Source organism: Trachurus japonicus, chromosome 8 (assembly GCF_045865225.1).
Source record: "Trachurus japonicus isolate A0001 chromosome 8, Traja_1.0".
Taxonomy (NCBI): Eukaryota; Metazoa; Chordata; class Actinopteri; order Carangiformes; family Carangidae; genus Trachurus; species Trachurus japonicus.
Genome location: NC_140914.1, coordinates 9,949,105 through 9,971,427, shown reverse-complemented (window position 1 = coordinate 9,971,427; position 22,323 = coordinate 9,949,105). Strand labels below are relative to the sequence as shown.

General features: G+C 39.7%; 3 protein-coding genes across 5 annotated transcripts; 1 reads left to right on the top strand and 2 right to left on the bottom strand.

Moving 5' to 3' along the window:
• Nucleotides 1–495: 495 nt before the first annotated feature.
• On the bottom strand, nt 496–3,535 carry sco1 (synthesis of cytochrome C oxidase 1). The gene is made up of 7 exons (XM_085783664.1): nt 3,244–3,535; nt 2,267–2,383; nt 1,902–1,992; nt 1,603–1,800; nt 1,419–1,511; nt 1,153–1,268; nt 496–1,052 (listed from the first exon to the last, which is right to left on the bottom strand). Exons 1-7 carry the CDS (start codon nt 3,397–3,399, stop codon nt 918–920), a joined length of 906 nt encoding a protein of 301 aa, XP_085639790.1. The 5' UTR covers nt 3,400–3,535; the 3' UTR covers nt 496–917.
• Nucleotides 3,536–4,318: 783 nt separating this feature from the next.
• tmem220 (transmembrane protein 220) lies at nt 4,319–6,061 on the bottom strand. Its single transcript, XM_085785383.1, has 6 exons — nt 5,866–6,061; nt 5,721–5,750; nt 5,566–5,626; nt 5,139–5,262; nt 4,873–4,932; nt 4,319–4,778 (listed from the first exon to the last, which is right to left on the bottom strand). The coding sequence occupies exons 1-6, from the start codon at nt 5,974–5,976 to the stop codon at nt 4,646–4,648; spliced, it is 519 nt and encodes a 172-aa protein (XP_085641509.1). The 5' UTR covers nt 5,977–6,061; the 3' UTR covers nt 4,319–4,645.
• Nucleotides 6,062–8,244: 2,183 nt separating this feature from the next.
• map2k4a (mitogen-activated protein kinase kinase 4a) lies at nt 8,245–21,998 on the top strand. 3 transcript variants are annotated; one of them, XM_085783669.1, is made up of 13 exons: nt 8,246–8,721; nt 9,674–9,709; nt 10,684–10,716; nt 13,333–13,432; nt 13,526–13,700; nt 13,801–13,920; nt 15,006–15,125; nt 15,221–15,272; nt 15,362–15,489; nt 19,229–19,306; nt 20,596–20,744; nt 20,953–20,998; nt 21,149–21,998. In XM_085783669.1, the coding sequence occupies exons 1-13, from the start codon at nt 8,499–8,501 to the stop codon at nt 21,260–21,262; spliced, it is 1,374 nt and encodes a 457-aa protein (XP_085639795.1). In that variant the 5' UTR covers nt 8,246–8,498; the 3' UTR covers nt 21,263–21,998. The 3 variants fall into 3 exon arrangements, with proteins under 3 accessions (XP_085639798.1, XP_085639795.1, XP_085639797.1); XM_085783672.1 differs by lacking the exon at nt 10,684–10,716 and having other exon boundaries at nt 8,245–8,721; nt 13,345–13,432; XM_085783671.1 differs by lacking the exon at nt 10,684–10,716.
• Nucleotides 21,999–22,323: the final 325 nt, after the last annotated feature.

The window sequence follows — 22,323 nt, the reverse complement described above, 5'->3', positions numbered from 1 at the left end:
TTCTTTGGGTAAAAGCAGTAAATGTAGGGGAGTGACTGCCTGTGGGCTTTCATTGTCCTGTTTTCATGGCACTTATCTTGACTCTGGTGCAGCAGTGTGAACAGCGACCTCTAGTGCTGGGCCTCGTGATTGTTCCTTGGTCAAAAATGTGCTTGCTTACCAATACATACAGTACAAAGATATCAGTATATTTGTGATAACCTAATATCATTCTAGCTTTATTTTCCATTTTGTTCCGGGAAGTCAATACACTTGTAGGCTTTAAGTTATACCTGATCAACATTTTCCAACATCTGCATGTGCATCTGCCTAAATGACAACTAAACTTAATCATATTAAAGCAGGGGAGACCGGGGAGGGGGGAGGGGATTATGTTTATGGGAGGGGATTATGTTTATAAAAGTTGTATGGATGCTACTGTATGTCTCACTCGCAGTGGTTCACAAAAATATTTATATTAAAGCACAAAAAATAAAGCAAATCAAGAAAGAAAAAGTTGTAATTTTGATTTTTATCACAAAATCAAGTATTTATTTCAGTTCCTACATTTGTCTTCATGTAATTCTGTCTTATTTGACATCAGAAATCAGATATATTGAAGAGCTGGAGCTCATGAGTACATGTGATTTTTTAAGCAGGAGGCACCTGCAGTGTTTGTGTTTTCCAGATCAGGCGAAGGCAGCAGCAGTGTCAAGTGTGTTATGGATCATGATGGCGAACAATACGACAGCACCAGGCTGCAAACCCGTTTTCTTCTGCACACCACCCAGTGAAAGTAATGCAACTGCAGACAGATTAACTTTATACGATGATGTATCCAAAATAAATAAGATAGTAGTGATGATTCAAGTCAACCGAGTTAAACAAACACCTGAGGGCAGTGCGTCAGTCCATAATGGGTTTCAACAGGCTGCAGCTCACTTCCCCTTCTTGTACTTCCTCATGTGTGATGCTATCGATGTGGAGATCTCTGCGCTTCTTTTGTTCTGTCCAAAATACTCCACAAACTCCCCGTCTGGTCCCACGAGGTACATGATGATTGTGTGATCAACCTTAAGAGAACAGGATGCAAGAATTCAGACAGATATTTCTCTTTCTCTTGTCCTACATTATCCTTCCATTAATGAGACAGAGCAAAACAATATCACTCACAATGTAGTCGTTGTCTTCGTCCTTTGGTCCCTGACTGTAATAGACTCTGTAGGCTCTGGATACCTGCTCAATCTCTGCTGTTTCCCCCGTCAGGCCGATCAGCTTTGGGGAAAACTCTGAAAAAGGGAATCACGAGTCACAACAAATTAGACACAACAAAGTGGGCAAGATAAAAAATAGAAAATAATACTTTTATATCCAGAAATACATGTAATGAAAGTCCAGAAGAGGATGAAGAAATCGGTCAGGTTAAATGGTTCTTGTACCTTTCACATACGCAGCCATGGCCTCTGCTGTGTCTCTGTCAGGATCGATTGTGATGAGGAGAGGCGTCAGATTCGGTAGAGACTTTATTTTATCTGTGGGGAGTCGAACACGAACACAACAGGATGTTTGGTGAGTTACGTTTCCTCCTGTGTCTCATAGGCATTGATGAAAACTGTTTATTACCTATTTCGTCCACTACTTCGATCATCTTCTCTAATTCATCCGGGCAGATGTCCGGGCAGTGAGTGAACCCAAAATAGATGAGGACCCACTGGCCCAGGAAGTCCTCACTCTTGGCGGGCTTGTTGTTGTGATCAATGAGCGAGAACGGACCGCCCAGCGCTGGTCTTCCTATTGATTTGTTCCTCTCTTTTTCAATCACTGCACAATTCAACAGTGAAACAAACAGAGTTAAAGCTGGTATTACATGTGAACTTGACTTGAATGTGTCCAGGATATTTCCCATCAATATAAATACTCACTTTCTTCCTTTTCTTTTTTGAAATACTTCATCCCTCCCAGCAGAGCTCCTCCAATAGCAAATGTTATGGCCAAAGACTTCCACGTCACAGGCTTCACAGAGGAGACAGAAAAAATAGAAGAAAATCTACATTTAGTAAAATATCTATATGTTTATTCTGTTTCTACTGGACTAACTGAAACAGATGCTCACAGACAAAAGCTTTAATAAGAAAAGAGAGTCATTATATGCCGTAGATTGGGAGGCCAATCAGCTCATCCAATAATCAAGCAGCTTCACACTAAACTGACCACTTGCCAGTTAATTACACAGTTTATACTACAGACTTGTCAAAACTGAGGTTTTATGACATTTCATTATACTCACCCCAAATTTCTTCTCACCCTTAGACGAGGGTGGTGGAGGCAGTGACGACAGTGCTCTTGAGCAGTGCAGGTTCAGCCACTGTGTTGTTCTGCTGTTGTACCACAGACTGGCATTCACCTGTTAGTGAGTAAACAGAGGAAAAGGAGATGTGGTTAGAGAATAATAAGGTGGTGCTGTTTCATGAGAAGACTGATGGAGTAACTGGAGATCTTTAATGAATTATTAAGCACTTTTTTTTTCTTTTTTAGGTTGGACACCTTAGCATTTGCTGGTATTTTAATTATGTTTTTGCAATGAACATACATATTCATTTCAGACAGATTTGTACAATAAAAATACTTTTCAGAGGTATATAGACAGGCAAAACTAGAACCTAACTAGACCTTTTTGTTGTTGTTTTTTTTAGTGAAGTGATTGGAGTGATTATACAATTTTATCACTCTAACTAAAATCTAATCTTGATCATTGCAACACTATCTATTTTCCACTGCCTGATGTCATGTATGTACCACCCGTCACGAAGTGCAGTTTCCAATCTAGCACTCAAATTAGTATAATAAAGTTCATGTCATCTGTCTCATGTTAGTAAATCAATGAGTCACATCATTATTGTCATTATTATATAAATTTAAACTTTAGGACAAAGAATGTTTGTGCTACTGATGCAACAGTGAGTAGGTAGTGGTACATAAAAAATATGTATATTTTGGTGTGAAACATCCTAACTACATTATGAAAACACCTGCCAGGCAGCAGAGTTACAATAACCTGTTAACTTTATCATTAAAATGTTTCGACAAATGCTTAATCCAACTGAAATTAGTGTTACATAATGGGTTGCTTATATGTGCTGAATCATTTAAAGTTGAAAACTCGTGACTTCAACTTTGGCGACGATGCGGACGTTAAACCATCACATTTCCTAATGGAGTTTGATGCAGGTAAGTTAACGTTAGCTAGCTGTGGCTGTGACCTACCAGGCAGCACTGGACTCTCCTCGGTGACAGTTTGTCTTTCAGTCCCGTTTCTCTCCTTAAAACGCTGTGTGCGAGTCTGACGGGACATTTGTGTAAGACTACTTTAACGTTACTGTTCAACAACAGCCTGTGATATAAAACGCTCTGAAACGCCATGTTCGGACCTTGACAGAACCGCTGCTGCCGCTGCCGCTGCTTCTTCAGACGAGGAAGCGGTTTCTAGTTTACAAAACGTGATAAACGTGAGGAGGCACGGCAGCATACAAACTGCTGCTCTCAGGTCAGTTCTCAACACTCGCGATAGCTCAGAATGGCCGCGTCAAAAGTTTAACAGCTGGTCTGAGATCAGAATCCAGGAAAGTGTTATTAAACACAGGAACTTACGTCATTACATCTTTTTCTCACGTCCTCTCAGTCTCTCTGCGCTCTGCTGCCACCTAGCGTCTGAAACACCCACTTTTAATAATGTGTTTGAGGAACTTCTTAGTGAATACATCTTTAATAACAATAAATAAATCAATAATTTACACACTGATACACATATATACATGATTATATACATAAACACACATTGTACTACAACATAAGATATCCTACTCAGCTTCCAAAGGGGGTGAAATGCCTGAAAGAATAATAAAAAATATTTTTTATTCTATTGGTAAATTACTTACTTGATTCTCATTTTACAGTTACCTACTCACATACAAATATATGTATTATACTGTCTGTGTTCTCCACTCATCAGCACTAGAACTGCAAAATAAATCAACTTTAATTATACACTTTCATGACAGTGTAAGAATATTGTCACAGTTTAAAATCCTGGCATGATAAATAAATGTATTCTCTGCTGTCAAAAGCAGTGGCAAGAGGTAATGATACAAATCCATCACTTTCTAACTACAATCTGCTCTTGATCATTGCAACACTATCTATTTTCCACTGCCAGATGTCAAGTATGTACCACCCGTCATGAAGTGTATTTTCCAATCTAGTGCTCAAATGAGTATAATAAAGTTCATGTCATCTGTCTCCCTGTCTTAATGTTTGTGTGAATGAAACGTACCATTTATATGTACAACTTAAGATTCGTTCTTTTTATTATTATTACATTCAATATTATTTACACAGTGCACTTCATTTGGAAATGTTAGTAAATCAATCAGTACAGTCAAAAAAGTTTAAATTTAAACTCAAAGACAAAGAAAGTTTGTAATATTGATGCAATACATTGTTTAGGTAAACATTAAATTAAAAAAATATATGTATATTTTTTGGAAATAACATTTCATTTTTCCTCGGCTGGTGTCTTTAACTAAGCAGCATACTTGGTCCAGGATTTTCAGTCATAACATAACAAAATTAATATTTGATCAGGTGACATAGAGGAAGAAGTCAATGTCTAAATTGCAGTTTTACAATGTGAAGGCCAGTTCAGTCTCAGCTCCTTATTGATGTAGTAGTAAAGCCAGGCCACGAAAGGGAAGACGGTGATGGCAACAGCTGTGGAGACTCTGAGCATCCCGACTGGAGCCCTGACAGAGAAGAGTGGACTTGACTGGCATCAATGTTTCAACACTAATGTGCAATACTTTTGTAGTGGAAATGAAGAGTACGTGTTAACGTTACCTCCCAGAGTGGCGACACAGAAGAAGCCAAACAAGCGTCAGCATGAGACCAGAAAATTCCCTAAAGGGCAAAAATATATGAACTAAATATTCTAATCCAGTTTGAGATCAAGAACCCAAAATACTCTGATAATGGCAATGTGACTTTCTGACAATGCACACTCTATATCCTTTCAGATAATAACAACTCTATATCAAACATTTTAAAACTGGATTGTTTGTTATAAAATCCTTGTCTGAATTATGCATTAGTAGTATCATGCACACCTGCCCTCCTCCTGGTGGAAGATGTGTGTGACTCGCTCCTTATACAGTGTCCATCCTAACATGGCAGTTACAGCAGTGGATATCATCACATGCAGATCAGCAACACGCCTCCAGGGTAAGGTCTCTGCAATGACAACAGTGCATAAAAAAATCCAAGCTGCACAGACATTATACAGCCACTTGGTGGAGCTTTCAGCACTGGAAAGCTGCACTGAAGAAGAGTTTTAACAGCCTGAGGTGAAATGGGGAAAAAAAAAAAAAACAGGAAAAGGCAACATGGTCAGTGTCACAGAGAAGGAAACTCTCTGCAAGCAGCTTCATCTGTGATAGTTTAAATGAGGTTTTCATTCTCTACAGACAATGGATTTATTTACTAAAATGACAACAAATAATCACAACTTGATTCTTGAAACCTGTGTGTCTCTACCTGTCACGTGTGGTTTGAAGCCAATAAACGCACACAGGACTGCAGGAACCCCATAGCCAACCTACAACAGAAACATGGAGTGAATAACGAATCACACACACACACAAAAATCCCAAATGACATGCCAATAAAATGAGTCATGGTTGTATTCTCACCATCCACAACCCTGCATCTGGATCATTGATCTAAGGCGAGGAGGAGACACAGTTGAATATTTGATTACTGATTATAATGATACAGCAGCAGGGAAAAACCCACAGGGACCGGTTTGTGTGTGGGGTGGGCGGGTACGACCCTCACCTGTACGTATGTGGCAAGAGCGAAGAATAAAGACATGAAAACGTTGCAGACTTGCCAAACAACAAAAAGCCACGTCCCGCCGTTGCCTTGCGCTTTACTAACTTCTCCCATTGTTGCTTCCACGTCTCCGCCCGGGTCAGCGGGATGTACCGACGTCGGAAAGCTGACGCACCGACCTGCGTGTCGCTGGTGTCTGGCCGGTCTTGTGAAAGAGAGTGGGGGTTTGTTTGATGTTAACTGCGCCAACACGAAAGTGCACTGTTTGGACATGAGCTACGGATATAAATTATTCACTACAATTTTTTTCTCCCCCAGTGAATCACATATAACATCCTGTACAGTTTGATTTAAAATACCAGACCAATATTACAGACGGATTTACAAAGATGTGTGTTTTTTTTTTTTATGATTTAGGGTTGCATAACTGTCAGCGCTGCACCCATACTCGTGTAATTGCAAAAATAATTTTACATATTATATTTTACAGAGCTATAGCTAGAGATCGCAAGATGTACAAAAGGTGTGAAAAAATACTTCATATAGGTCATATGTTTATTTAAAACATCAAATTAAATGCTGACTTCTTTCTTTCAGGGCTGCCACGTACAACAAAACGAGCACATACTCGCTAAGACCGCAGTGACGTCAACGCACCAACAATGAAGAAATACTACTTCTGGTATCTGTTTACAAAATAAAATCACAAATTAAATGTTAATTAAAACAAATTACAAATACAGCTTGGAAAACAAGGCAGCAGAAAAATATATAATGAGGGCAGGGAACTCATTAATGTCTCATCAAGAAGGACAATGACAGTAGGACAACATTTTAATCATCATGAGATTTTTTACTGATGTTTGTTAAATATAACATTTGGTATAAAATAAATTTTATAACCTCTACATGAAAAAAAAAAACAACTAAATTTTTTGAAATAAAAAGCCTGGATTGCAAGTTTACAAAGACCTCCAGATGTTCAGTGATCACAAGTTTAATATTTAGCTATTCATTTGAAATAGTTTGAAACATACACTAAAATGAAAATATAGTGTAATATGAGCAAATGCATTTTATGAAATATTCAACATTTAATGCTATATCTTCTTGAGAACACAGTTTTAGTTAAATTTCCCTTAGACGACTAACCGGGCAAAGTGGATTACTTCCTATGGATCCCAAGGTTGACTCCATAACCAATGGGTCATAATATGACTTTTGTCAGATGTGTAATATATGAGCTTCACCTCCTTCATGCTCCATGTTGTAACTCTATGTAAGATAATCTATAAGTGGCTATCCAGCGTTACAACTCGTCAAAAAACACATGCAGAAGGTAGCAGAAACTGAGGTTGAAATAATAAAAAGCCTTCATTTCAGCAGGGCCTTTTTTTACTAGGAGCACAGAGGCCCCTAACTTAAAATTTTGGGAGCACAAACAGAAAGTTTATGGGCACAAATCAACTTGCGAAGCAAATATTCACATTTCTTTTTCATTCATGATCCGCATACACTGTAATGACATATTCCAGATTGTGTGGACTGTGGAGTGATAAAAAACAAACACAAAAAAACAGCTAAGTCGATGAAAATACTTGCATTGTCTTAAATTTTAGGGCAGGGGTCTTCAACAGGGGGTCCGTGACCCCTAGGGGGTACACAGAGGCCCTGCAGGGGGGTCATGAAACCTTTGGTTGATACAATTTTTTTGTTTTTTTTTGTTTCCATATTTATGCTTAGAATAAATACGTCAATTTGAATAGCTTGTATGCATGATTATCATTCAGTTGAAAGACATTGTTGATATCAGTTAACAAGGTCTGTTTATAAATGGCAGTGGCACGACCATGAATATACAAACCTGTGTATAATTTGAATAGCCGAGTATTGCATCCAGGGTACGTTTATACACGGTAGGCTACTAGGCCGAGTTTAATATAATAAACAATTTTATAAATATTTAAAGTAGGGGGTCCCTGCTTCATCTCTCCATCAATTTGGGGGTCCTTGGCCTGAAAGACGTTGAGAACCTGTGTTTTAGAGGCAAAATGACCCCATTTAGAGGCAGTCTGGAGCCCTGATAAAGGCTTTTTATTATTTCAACTTCGAGAGTGCCTCAGTTTCTGCTACCAACTTTGACTAATTTAACTTAATTTGACGATATTATTTACTATGAATCTTTGATGCAATATTTTTGCACCGAGACATGTAGTCGTTTTATTTTGAAAGGGACATCCGGCCTAGCGGTAGCCAATAGCATGTAGCAGCTGTGGGTGTTGACATGTCAGTGTCACTTGGTCAGCTGATTGCTGCGGGTCGTAAAGCCCCTTTTGACTAGCCAGTTTATAGTTAGCTTAGCCTAGCTGGGTGTTTGTTTTTGTTAACGTTACCACACACAGGTAGCCTTTAACATATCCCAGAAGTTTTCTTTCCCCCCCCTTTTTCTTAAATCCCCGAACAATTAACAGCATTTCGCAGCAGGCCATCCTACGGTTTAGTTTCCGTTAGCGAGGCGGAGAGATTACCGAGGCCGGGGAGGAGGGGGAAGAAGACGGGTCTGTGAAGAGCTGAAGTTGCTCCTCCGTGTGTGTGTGTGTGTGTGTGTCTGCATTGCAGCCCCGGCGGAGCTGCTGATGGAATTCAAACACACAACAATGGCGACTCCCAGTCCGAACAACTCGACAACAGCGAGCAGCCACAACAGCAGCAGCAGCAGCAGCGGCAGCAGCAGCAACAACGCAGCAGGCTCTGCAGCAGCAGCAGCAGCAGCAGCAGCAGCGCACCACCAATACCTCCACCAACAACACCACCACCAGTCCCAGACGCAGCACATCACCACCATGAGCAGCATGCAGGGTAAGTGCAGGAGGAAAAGGATGGAGGAGGCGAAAGAGAGAAAGAAAGAAAGGAAGGGAGGAGAGGAGAGGAGAGGAGAGGAGAGGAGGGGGATAAATACGAGCTGCACTTTCTGCTGCAGTGAAGGTTAACGTTAGCAGGGCTGCTGCTAGCCGGGGGAGGCTGATCGAGGCTACTCCCTGGGCTGGGAAAAAGGATCCTCAGGGAAAATGGGCTAGTATTTATTTTTATATATGTATAGTATATATGTTTACTTGACAATTGCAAAAATAATTATGTACTTATACCTTTAAAAAATGTATTTTAAATCCTCGTTACCATTTTGTAGCCTTAGGCTATATTCTGCAGCCCCGTTAGGTTACATGCTGTCCTCTTCTTGTCATGTATGCGGTGAAAAAAATGAAATGAATGGGGCAATTTAAAAACTAGATAGAAAACATTTTCTTTTTTATTAATTTGGAAAATGATTAAAAATGCACCATTCAGCTTTTGGATGAGCAGTATTTGTATTATAGCTCACTCATTCAATGTATGACGTCTTTACTCCCTAATTCAGGCTTCATTTCCTTTTGCAATGATAAAAATGAATTTCACCTCTTTGGATCCAGATATGTTCACATAAAATATGTTTTAACACCTTTACAATTAAGAAATCGTTTGAACCCTTTTTACATTTTATTGACAATATGCAAAACCATATTTTGGTTATATAGTTTCTATACATTCTTGAAAGCCTAATCATTTAAAGTGAGTGAGTGTTTGTTTGTAGTATTGCAGCTTGATCCTCAGCCCAGTGAAACCTGAGGCCGTCCTGCTGCCTCTATTAAGGCTCTTCTTCTTGACAACACAAACATTGACACCAGTCTCTTTATTCACACCAGCTCTAAACCAACTGACTGCTCATTACAATGCTGTATCTTTTGTACAAACAATGTCTCGTTTTAACTTTCAGAGTCCAACACCTGCTGGAGATGTCAGAGTGAAACAGGTAGCTACACACTTCATTTGACTTAGTAGAGTAGGCCAATCAGTTTCAATTAGAAATCCAATTTGAGTTGCAAGATTTTAGTGGATTTGTTCAAACCCACAGTGATTTTTGTACAGATGTTTTTTTTTGGTTTAGCCACTAAATAATGATGTTTGTACTATAATGTACAGTTTGGTTGATTTGATTTTTTTTCATGGATTTATATCTGATTTGCATGTAACTTTAAATTCATAGCACCACGCTTTATAAATGAGATGTTACCATAATTAAGTCTAACTGTAGTAAATTATTCAGTGTTGTTTTTCTAATAATTATAAATAATTAGGTATCTGACATTTCTCCCGGTTATGTAATGTGTTTTCATTCACCTTTTACCTGACCATATTTCACCTTTTTATCTTAATGCTGCTAACTAATGATTCCTAATCCTCTGACATGGTGCTGAATAATGGTGAGCTGTCCCACGAGACAAAAAAAAAAAAAGTTGATTAAACTGTAATGTGTTTCCCCTACAAAACCATTTCACGATGGTAACTCATACTCATTCCCAGACCCTTTTCATTTTGTTGTGGTTGTATCTACAGGTCATTTTGCCCCTTTTTCATTTGCTGTTTCCACTGACTGACACATGACATAATTCACCATACCCAAGTGCTTGTAGCTGTTTCATAAAATGCGTGTGCATGCTAATGCATTACCCTCCAGATGATGCATTTAACCTGTGATAGACTCAGCAGAACAAGGCCAATTTCTGTGATTATTATTAGTCAACACTAAAACTGCAGGATTTCGGACACCTTTTTTTTATTTTTTTGTAATTCCAGGAAGAGGTTGTTTTAGTGGGGGTTTTTTTATGCAAGGGGTGTGTCACAATAAATCTTGGAAGTCTACTAACACAGCAGTGTCTGGAGGAAGAGACGTAACAATTGAAGGGTGAACTATGAAGAAAATAAAAGCTGTCTTCTCACCTCTAGGGTTTCAGATAAACCTGTCTGGAGCTCCCCCAAGTAAGCCAACCCTCTTTTGCTTCAGCACCAACAGTTCTCATTCCTTTGTTTCCGCCTGACAGTCTGGTATGGGGGAGTCTGTCCTGCTGTTCTCAACTAATCCAAGTCAAGACTTCTGACGGATTTGAACTAGGCTTGTGCCGGTAGCTCAGATAATAGTGAATAGTAAGAAAACTGCAACTTTTTTTAATACATCACAACCGTTTTTTTGTGTTTTTTGTTTTTCTTCAGAGACGATACCGACGTTAGAAATCTGTGCTGCAGGGAAAGACAGTTATTTCTTGACAAAAACACTTTGGCGAGGTGTATTCCTTCGCACTCATCGGCACAAGCCTAACCTTCAGAGCTTCCATTGATATTTTGGGCTCAAACTGATTTGAACGCCTCGGTGTGATGGAGGAGCCCTCTAAGTCTTGAGAAAGACTCAGTTTCCTACTTTTAAATATTGTAATGGAAGCTCTAATCACTGGTTTACAGTGTGTCACTAACAAGCAACAGTAGTGCCTGTAGTGTTGTCACATTACTGTTTTTTTTTTACCCAACTGGTTTGTCTTTTTTTTTTTTTTGGCATGGGTGCACCTCAGCATAGCACTTGCTTGTCGAGACAAGGTACACACACACACTCAAAAGTTGTCATTTCAAGCGATGTTGCTTACTGGAATTCAAACACGCATTCTTGTGGTATTTTGGGGGCGGAGCGAGCTGGGAACACGGTCCTGTGATTCAAGGTGTAATCAAAGCAGTTGGCCTTGAGAAGCATGTGTGAGATGTATATCATTAGTGTTTTTCCTCTTACCCTGTTTTCTGTTTTGGTTTTTGTTTGTTTTTGTTAGTTTTTTTGTTTGACCTGTGGTGGGTTTGTGTTTGCATTGTGAATGTAGTGTGGTGGGATTTTTTTTTTAGCAGCATGCTTCCATTTCCGTTTCTGCATCAAACCCCAGACTTCTTAAAGTGTAAATAACGCAGCACTGCAAGGAAAGTGGTAAGAAAATGAAGTGGGTGTTGATAGGCTCCTCTGATAAATCGATGAATGTGTCAGGCAGCTGTTGAACAGATGACACCGATGTAACTCAGGGTTGGGCAATGTGATGATATATTCAGTGAGATGATATAAATTTGTCAGAGGTCTTTCCACATAATTTTACACTCAGTTACAGTGTATTAGTTTTCCCCAACCACAAGACCATGTAACACTTCTATATAGGTTTTAATGTCTTATTTCTTTTTCATTCATGTCAAATTAGTAGACTGAATAACAGAAACACCTCTGACTAACAGGATGCAGAAATATTCAGATATTAAAATAAGATTTATCCTGATATATATCAGGTTTGTACTATAAAAAGCACCAGAATATGAAAAATGGGAATTAAATTGACAGGTGTTTCTATTGTTTTGTCTAACCCTGTTACCCAAGCTAGATGGAGCTACTTACTAACTGGACACAGAAATAATATAATTTTTCAGTTTAATGCCAGAAAATGAACAACATTCTCAAATAAACTAGTATTGAATTATCAATACTAAAAAAAATCTTTAGTGAAAGGGAACCGCCCACTCTTACAAAGACAATCCAGTGTCATCTACTCTATATTAGTGCTACAGTGAAATTAAACTTGGTGTCCTAATGCAACCCAATACACCAGCTCAGCTGTAAATATTGACCTTTACAAAGTTTAATTTAACAGTAACTATAGTTCAGTTAACATTTCAGTGAGATTTAATGTGACGAATCATAATCAGCTTTGTGAACTTATTTTATTAATTTAAATCAGATTGTGCGGGTGTACCAGATTAAGTGGTCAGTGGGTTTATTGTAGTCATAATGCAAACAGAAATTTAACATATGATACACTTATTATGATGTTGCAGGTGAGGATGGGGTTTTTACTTACTGTCAACATTGCCCATGAAAAATACTTAATGACTTCCAAAGCTTCTGTAGTTTTCACTTCAAGTCTGTTCTATAGGTGAAAATTTACATTGTTTTTTTTTTCTTGTAAGTCAATCTTTACTGAAACTGGAGGAAATACTGCATTTATTTGGGACTATTTTCAGTTTTGCTCCGGTGCAGCAGGATGGTTTGTATGGGTCAAATGAGTCTAAATACATTGTTTGTATGGTAGCCATTGCAACAGTGATGTGTTGTTAATCATTTTTGGAAACAGTGGAGCTCTGTGGTTCAGAGGAGAAACATATTTGGCTTCTGATGCACACACGCACACATCAGTTGTTAGTGGGAGGTGCTCATTGTTGGTTTGGGTCTATTCATGGGATTTGTTGACAGTAAGAAAATTCAAATATCACAGAGAGTATATCTACGGGAATATTATGTGACAGCATAGATTGACTGTACTCTGTAAAATGTCCATATATGGTGATGCAGAAGTTGTGTGGAAAGCATGAGATCCATGGATTTAAGTGCATTTGGATAAATGTCCCGTCATCCTTCCCTTTTACCTCATGTTTATGGTTTGTGCTGTTTTCACTCACTGATCATTCCTGACCTCTCATGTGGGATGAGTCTTGTGTTTTTTTTTGTTTCCTTACTCAATCCTCAGCCTCCGTTGCTTCATTTTAAAGTCTGATCACATCCCTGTTTGTTCTCCTGGTCAGGTAAACGCAAAGCCCTGAAGCTGAACTTTGCCAACCCTCCAATCAAACCCACAACTAGGTTCACACTGAACACGGCGCCGCCATTTCAAAACCCGCACATGTGAGTGAAGCCTTAAAGAAAACCAGTATAATTTTCCTCTTTCTTCCTACACACACACTGTACATTTATGCATTATTTATTTCTTATTTTTAGAGAGAGGCTGAGGACACACAGCATCGAGTCGTCAGGAAAGCTGAAGATCTCCCCGGAGCAGCACTGGGATTTCACGGCCGAGGATCTCAAAGACTTGGGTGAGATCGGCCGAGGGGCTTATGGCTCCGTCAACAAGATGGTGCACAAGCCGAGCAACCAGATCATGGCCGTCAAGGTGACCATCTACTACTTCTTTCTGCCTCCCACATAACCCAGGTATCTGCACCCTGACTGTTTTACACATGTCTTTTGCTTTGTTACGTGTCCACCAACAGAGGATCCGGTCCACGGTTGATGAGAAGGAGCAGAAGCAGCTGCTGATGGACTTGGACGTGGTCATGAGAAGTAGTGATTGTCCTTACATCGTGCAGTTTTATGGTGCTCTGTTCAGAGAGGTGAGATTAAGACTGTATCTTATACAGTATTTGAAACATTTATTATCCAATTGATAAATTTGAAGGGATAGTTCAACATTTGGGCAAATTTGCCCATTGCCATAATCCCTATAGTTTTAGGATTAGGTTAGTTACCTTTAATTGTCGGTGCAAGCTATTTTTGGAACGGCGGAGCAGAGCCGCAAGCTGCTCAGAGCTGCGCTACGGAGGCTAATGGGATGTCTTGGTTTCCCTCATCAAACTCATCAAATACACAATCCAACAACTCCAAAACGCTCTGGTGGACAAGCTGTGACCTGCGCATTCACCACGCTATGAGATAATAGCAGAACGTTACAAGACAGAGTTGTTGATGTGCGTTGCCTTCAGGGGCAGTTTTTCTGCAAGCAGTCTCTGCATTTCCCTTGAAAAGAACTCTGACTTGTAACGCTCTTTATTATTATGTTATTATCTCATAGCGTGGTGAATGTGCAGGTTAGCTCTGAGCAGCTCGCAGCTTCATTTTCATTTATTGTTTATTTGGCAAGGACAGTGCACCTTAATGGACATCGATTTGTGACACGCGCACATCATGTCATGTAAAAGTGCCGGATTTAGCTCAAAGCTAATTTCCATCCGTAGTCCTCACATTAAAGACGGACAGACATACCATACAAAAAGGTAACAGTAGGAAGCTACCTGCATAAGTATGAAAAAGCATAGTATTAGCAGCAGTTACAACAATAAGAAAATGGATAGCAACCTGCATAAATATAAGAGAGGACAAAGTACTAGCAGCATTTATATCACAGTAAAAGATAAGAAATAAGAAAACAGATAACAATGCCATGCAGTGCTGCATGGCATTATCTGCATAAATATAAGAAAAAAAACAGAATTTTAGCAGCAGATTCACAGTAAAAGCTCTGCTACGCCGATATAAAAATAGCTTACACCGACAATTAAAGGTAACAAACCTACTCCTAATACTATAGGGATTATGGCAATGGGCCAATTTGCCAAAATGTTGAACTATTCCTTTAAATCTTATGGTTTTATTGGAAATCTGGTTGACAGGAAATAACTCCTTTTTTCTTGTGTTTCAGGGCGACTGTTGGATTTGTATGGAACTTATGGCTACCTCCTTAGACAAATTTTACAAATTTGTATATTGCTCATTAGACGACGTGATTCCAGAAGAAATATTAGGAAAAATAACATTAGCTGTAAGTAATTCAGAAGATTATTAAAAAAAAAGAATAAACAAGCCAAATAAACAGCTGCTATTACATAAAAGATTTGTTATTCTGTTATTTTGCAGACTGTGAAAGCACTTAACCACTTAAAAGAAAACTTGAAAATAATACACAGAGGTAAGACAACACCGGAACAGTTAATGTCTTATCATATGTCGAACTTCAAGCTTCATTTCTCATTGTGTCATCTTTTCTTTCTCCGCCAGACATTAAGCCGTCGAACATCCTCCTGGACAGGAACGGCAACATAAAGCTGTGCGACTTCGGCATCAGCGGTCAGCTGGTGGACTCCATCGCTAAAACCAGAGATGCAGGCTGCAGACCGTACATGGCGGTGAGTAACACAAGAGTCGATCGAAATCTGCTGTTTAAAGAACATCGTGGGTCTCTCCAAAACAAAAGACCTTCCTGCTCGCGCTTCATCCTGTGACTATAAACGATGACTTCAGAGAGTCAAGAGATTACAAAAGAGAAACATTTCCACCTGTCGTTTCCAAGAATTCAGTGAGAAAGCGACGTAGATAATGAATCAGCGCAGGTGATTGACTCATCTGCAGCAGTTACATCTTTTACTGTTGTTAAAGTGATTCAAGATGAATCAGTGCAGCTGCTGCTGTTGACGGAGCCGAGAGCCGTGACGCTAAACGAAACGGAGTGACCTCGTTCTGACTTGTGAGAGGAAAGGTCAACAAGTCATGCGAGGTTCAGTCTGTGGTGGTGGTGGTGGTGGTCGTGACTCGCTGATGGGAATCGCTGCTGTGTGCAGGAATCTTGAAATGCGACCCCTCTCTCGGTGAAGGTTTGGAGGTCTGACCCAGAAAGTGAGTCTCAGAACAGAAACCACACAAATCAACATCCTGTAGATACAGTAACACTCGTACTACACGGTCACTCATCTGACAGTGACGAGAGGAAAAAATGTCACCGAGCTGAGGTTGAACGACACGTTAATCTCTAAATACCTTCTATACCCACGGTGTAGGATCATTGTTGCAGGTATGCTGTGTGTTGTGTAACGTGTGCCCCGCGGCGCAGCCTGATGTGCAATGCACCTGCCTGGAAGTGCAGCTGCTGTTTTACATTTCGTAAGCTGCTCAGACACAGATGCATAGAGTATCAAAGAGAGATTATCAATAGATAAATGGATTAAATGATCGGGAATTTCCTGGAGCCTACGTTGATGTTTCCACTTTCCAGATTGTTTTTGTCGAAAGTCTAAAAATGTACAGTAGGTAACACTTTATAATAAGTACACACTGTCTATTAAAGCAGAAGTAAGCAGAATTTTTGTGTTAATATTAGTTATATCTTCTGACAGCAATCACTTACATAGAGTGTTTGGTCTGAAACACGGGTCTGTCAGTCACTCTGCTCTGCTGTAAGCCGAGGAGAAAACCTTCCTTGTATCCTACAACCTTTATCCAATGAGGAGAGAGAACGGCATAAAGGGGCGGTCCTCTCTGTGTGTGCAGCCAAGGGATGCGCGTGAATGTGGTGACGTAGGGACGAGGGCGGGGACTGCTAACTCCATCTGCTGACAAGAAGTTAGCCAAAACGACTGGATCGCTTACTTCTGCTTTAAGCATTAGTTAAGCATTAATGAATAGTGAATTCATCATTGATAACGCATGAATACGCATTAGTATGTAGTTTATACAGTTAGTGCTTATCAATGCATTTTTAACTGTGTTTATAAACTACATACTAATGAGTATTCATGCGTTATAAATGATGAATTCAGTATTTAATGCTTAATAGTGTGAACTTTTTTATAAAGTGTTACCTAAATTTAAAGGAATAGTATATAAAATAGTACAACAACAAGCAGCAAAATCTCACATTTTTTTAGAAGCTGCATGTTAAACCATTGCTGCTTCATATGATCAATCGATCAATAATCAGTTAGTTATCAGTAAATCTGCTGCTTGTTTTGTGTAAAATGTTTTCAGTGATCACCTCGTGTCAGTGTGTGTGTGTCTGTGTGTCTGTGTGTGTGTGTACCAAATCTCTGGCAGTGCAGAGAGGTGATCTCACTGTGTCGTCACCACTCTGAGGTTATTTTCTGTCTCCGGGGTTACGTCAGCTGGGGGGCAAACCCCCCCACACACCCCTCCACACCTCCACCACCTCCTCCTCCTCCACCTCCTTCCAGTCACTCCACAACAGTTTCCATTCTAAATTTGGTGCGGTACTATCAGCACCGCAGCAGCAGCATCGCAACTTACACCACCACCACGAGGACCGGGGCGGGTCGCTTCATTCATGACTCCGGTCTGAGCGAAGCCGCCTCAGGATCTTTCCCGCGGCCGTGAACTCAGGGTTCAGGAATCTCAGCTCCAGTTTCTTGTTTCCAGCTGGCTTGCTCGCCAGGTGTTTGATCACCACACTGCTGGTTACTGCAGGCTCAATGACGTAAGAAGAAGAAAAAAAGAATAAAAAAAAAAACTGACCTCAGTACAGCTGGAGGGCCTGACTTACTGTGTGGGTACCGGTATGTGGATTTTATAGAAGCAGTAGCTCTTCTAGTCAACTCTCTGTGGTCACAGTTATTATTATGTGTTTTTTTTCTCTTCTGAGACAAAAGCTACTGGGCGTGATGACAGGCCAACACATCTGTGATCGTTGTCGTTTCCATCAGGAGGTTGAAAAAAACCGAAAAGGAATCGGTTTATAAAGAGACACGAGAGAGGAGAAGGTGGATCTTAGAGACGTTAACATTGTTGTCTAATCACTTCCCCACTAATGCTGTTTATGTTTGAGAGCGTTTACATGCTGTGACTGCAGAGACTAAACACTGCCAGCGTTGGCAGATGTGAGCAGCCTCTCTCTCTCTCTCTCTCTCTCTCTCTCTCTGTCTCTGCAGTAGTCAGCTGCTCTTCTATAAAACCCATCAGTGCTGCAGCACAGACTGTCCCACTCCGCCGCCGGGGTGACGTCAGCATCTAATTCAGGCCTGTAAATGGGCCAGCGAGGTGCTCCCTTCCTCTCCGCACAGCAGCGGGAGAGATATCTGCAGCCCCCCTTTGGTGCACACACACCTCATTATTACCGTTGTCTGCCACTGTGCATAGTGATGAACTTGAAGAGGGGAAGGTTGTGATTGTGAATGTGAATGGCACACGACGAGCCAGCCTTGTAACGCAGGCGGGCAGAGCCACACTGCAGTCCTGACTGAGCGTGCTGCATGTTGTGTAGTGTATTGCGTGAGCTCCGGAGCTGATGGCATCTTGTTGTGCAGGTGAAAACATGCCCAGAGGTGATGAGCTGGCTCTGTGTTCTCTGGGGGGGGGGGGCATCTAGCAATCGGATATTTATTTGGCCCAGTTTGGGCATGAACACCTGTTTCTGTCTGATGATCTAAGCTGCAGCTCAGAGTTAAGAAGGTCATAACAAAACATCTCAGGCTCCTTAACCGGCTGCAGAATGAAAGTCTTTGACACCATAAAACTCTAGTTTAATTCTAGATATGGTGTTTACATGTAGCGTTTTCATAGTGACGAGCACACTGCAGAAGATTTTAACCTTTTGAGGATTCAAACTGAACAAGCACAGTGACATCTGGTGGTTTGAAAAATTCACAGCCTCCAACTGATCTGATCGTTTCAACATTGTGTCCAATAAAAAAAAAGCCCAAGAAGCTTTATTACCGTAGTTCCATCTATAATACTCTTGTTTAGATGCAGAAAAAATAGATTTACACAAAAAAACTGAATCTCTTTCCGAAACACCAGTGATGATGATTTCTCATTTGACACAACAGGAGTGAAACACGCCTTACTGCTTCAGTGTCTTCTGCCAGTTTTTATTAAAACCTCATCTAGGAAGTGATTTACTCTGATAATGACAGACGTGTAGTAGAAGTCAAAACGTATTTTTGAATAGTAAATCTTTTGTTGTTTGTTGATGTGGGTGGACTCGTTTCCTGCTGTCATTGTGTCCTATGTACCAGAGAGCACACACCGGTTTGTCAAGATACCAAAACCTCCTTTTGTTGCATTTTTCTTATGAACTGTTTTTTTTTGTTTCAGGATATATGGATCCAAATTTAATCTGATTTCCTGTCTAATTTTCAGCCTGAGAGAATAGACCCCAGTGCATCCAGGCAAGGCTACGATGTTCGCTCAGATGTTTGGAGTTTGGGAATCACACTGGTGAGTCTTTGTGGGTGATGGGGGGGAAATAGCAATTAGTTAACAATATCATTGTCATAATATCCTTACTTCCTTTTTGCAAATTTAATAGCCCTTGATTGGCACCACAGATGTTTCCTAGTAACTTATTTGCACATAATAGCGATGGCATTTAAATTTTGATCGTTCAAACTGATTTAGGAAACCAGGAAGAACTCATTTAAATTTGTTATGGCTTCATATATGCAGTGCAACTTAATTTAAAATGAGTCGGAGTCAGTCATGTCAATGTATATTCACTGTAGTGGCTATTTGTCCTCAATGTCAATGATCAAAAATATCAAAAACTATAATAAAACAAAAGCAAATCAAACGACCACTGAGCTACCTATAGGGAGTAAATTTACGCACCAGTCCATTGTCCAGGCAAAAATAAAGTTTCTCATGGGTTTATTTTCCGTTTATCTTCCCCAGTTACCCAGTACCTTCAAAATAAAAGCATTGATAAATACCTAAATTAACTCAAACAATACTAAATATCATAAGCAAACTAAAGGTGTATTCCTCAAACTAAACAACAAAAAATAACTAAACAATAAGTGATTAAATATTACAAAAATAACAAATAGCTCCAACATTCCCAAATAGCCCAAAACTATGCTCAGGCTATTTTATCGAGCTTTTATTGAGTCTGTGTTATCTTTTGCCCTGGTGTCCTGGTTTGGTAATCTGTCACTACAGGACAAAAATTCCCTGAACCAGATTATCAAATGGGCTGGTAGGATAATTGGTGAGCCTCAACTCACCATGGCAGCCCTCTATGACACACAGCTGCAGCGTAAAGCCAGCGCTATTCGTAATGACTGCTCACATCCTTTGCACGGCGAGTTCCAGCTCCTTCGCTCTGGCTGTCGTTTTGTGGCCCCTAAGGGCAGGACAAAACGGTACAGAAGTAGCTTCATACCCACAGCAATTGTAATGCTGAATAGTAAAGCCACAAGGTTATCTTGTTCATATTGAACTCAGCTGACCCTAGGGACACGTAGAAGCACTTTTCTATGTAGAAGCACTTTTCTATTTCTATTCCTATGACTTTGACCATGTATTTTGATTATATTGTCTTTTTCTATTTGTGATTTGTGTGTCATGATGTCCGTGTGTGGCTGTTTTTTATACTGGGATTGCTGAGTGCCTGTCTGCACGACTAATTTACCAGCTGGTATTAATAAAGAAATCTTGACCTTGACCTTGACATTCACAAATATTAAATGCTAAACATTTATTCACCTTGTTTATATGATGTGTTTCAGTATGAGCTGGCCACAGGACGGTTTCCCTACCCAAAGTGGAATAGTGTGTTTGACCAGTTGACCCAGGTGGTGAGAGGAGACCCTCCACAGCTCAGCAACTCGGAGGAGAGGCGCTTCTCCCCCATGTTCATCGCCTTTGTCAACGTGTGGTAAGGAAACACCACTGTGAAGTTGTACAGTAATAATGGGCAAACAAAAAGCTGCTTTAAATTTCTGCAATCAGTAATTTCTACTGGAGCTTTTCTGTGCTGTGATGCTGCTAGCTTAGCTCCTGTCTCCCCCTGGTGGACACATCATTGAAATGCATCCTCCAATGTTTTAATGCCTCTCCCATTTCTTTTTTCCTCTTTTCTCAAGCCTTACAAAGGACGAATCGAAGAGGCCAAAGTACAAAGAGCTGCTGGTAAGTTTGAGTCATCATTATAAATACAAAATTAAGACTTCAAACTCAAACCCAGTCATTAGGGTTTGTTTCTTGACATTTGACATTTTGTAGGAGTTTGAATTAAGTTGTTGAAAATTCTTTCTTTCTTTTTTTTTTTTGCCTTTGCAGAGAGACCCGTTCATTCAGATGTATGAGGAGCGCTCGGTCGATGTAGCTGGTTACGTCTGCAGGCTCATGGATCAGATGCCAGCGTCCCCCAGCTCCCCCATGTATATGGACTGAAAGCAGAACAAAAAACAAAAACAAAAATACACCAATAGATATTCACCACTCTGCACCAATTAAGATGGTGGGGGGAAAAAAAGACAACAAAGTAAAGAAAACAAATCCTCATGTAAATTTTGCTTGGTCCCCTTATTGCAGTGTTAAAAGAGAGTTGTAAAGCCTAAAAACACAAAAACAAAAACAAAAAAACACACAAAAAAACAAAAAAACAAAACAAAAACTTAACACCATTTGCAATAAAATTGGTGTTTATTTCAGTCATGTCTGTATAATATATAAACGTTAACACACTTCTGTTTCTCTCTTGTTCACAAACACACACTGACGCACAGTCACGTAAGTATAATAGCAGCTGAAATCAATCAATCATGGTCTTGACTCATCTTTATGAGGACTCATCTCAGTGATTAGTAGTGATTAAAAAAAAAAGAAAAAAGAAAAAAAAGTAAATAACCTGGAACTTGTATTTATAGAACCAAAATCATGTGGAGTATCTGATTGGAGATTCTTCAACATACTGGAATCATGCTCTTTGTGAATTGTACCACCTCTTCCATGTACGTAAATGAAAGCATTGTGTTTGGTATGTTAATGGAACTTTGCTTCTCTGGGTATAAAGCTGTTAAAAAGGTTAAAGTGTTGGTGGCCAGAATCATGTTAGACCTGCAGTCCAGTTAGTGCTCACTGTGCAATGGACTATATGCTGATATATGAATAAAGAGAGAGAAAGAGATGGGATTTGTGTCTTGTGTCTTTTTTTTTCTCTCAAATGGGTTGATAATAATAAACATAAACATGGGTTTGTATTTCTGACTACTGCTTTGATGCTAAGACTATACAATCTGTATGTAAGCTTATAATACAACCAGAAACTGGAAAATGGACAGACTGAAAACCTTGTGTATGTAGTTTTTCACTGCTGAACAGGATACAATGTACAATATAATTAATATAATATAATTTAATACAGTATATCGTTAATGTTTACTTTTATAGAAACTACTATTTTTAGTGCATAAATTGTATGTTTAATATGGTGTAATGATAAAAAAAATTTA

Bases quoted from the DNA above. Each gene is read 5' to 3' on its own strand.
- sco1 (XM_085783664.1), bottom strand. From the start codon at position 3,399: ATGGCGTTTCAGAGCGTTTTATATCACAGGCTGTTGTTGAACAGTAAC. The intron at 2,384-3,243 runs GTAGGTCACAGC...ACTCACTAACAG, and splicing joins GGAGAGTCCAGTGCTGCCTG to GTGAATGCCAGTCTGTGGTA. The intron at 1,801-1,901 runs GTGAGTATTTAT...TGAATTGTGCAG, and splicing joins CAAAAAAGAAAAGGAAGAAA to TGATTGAAAAAGAGAGGAAC.
- tmem220 (XM_085785383.1), bottom strand. From the start codon at position 5,976: ATGGGAGAAGTTAGTAAAGCGCAAGGCAACGGCGGGACGTGGCTTTTT. The intron at 5,263-5,565 runs GTAGAGACACAC...TTGTCATTGCAG, and splicing joins CTTCAAACCACACGTGACAG to AGACCTTACCCTGGAGGCGT. The intron at 4,779-4,872 runs GTAACGTTAACA...CTTCTCTGTCAG, and splicing joins CTGTGTCGCCACTCTGGGAG to GGCTCCAGTCGGGATGCTCA.
- map2k4a (XM_085783669.1), top strand. From the start codon at position 8,499: ATGGAATTCAAACACACAACAATGGCGACTCCCAGTCCGAACAACTCG. The intron at 13,921-15,005 runs GTGAGATTAAGA...CTTGTGTTTCAG, and splicing joins ATGGTGCTCTGTTCAGAGAG to GGCGACTGTTGGATTTGTAT. The intron at 15,126-15,220 runs GTAAGTAATTCA...GTTATTTTGCAG, and splicing joins TAGGAAAAATAACATTAGCT to ACTGTGAAAGCACTTAACCA.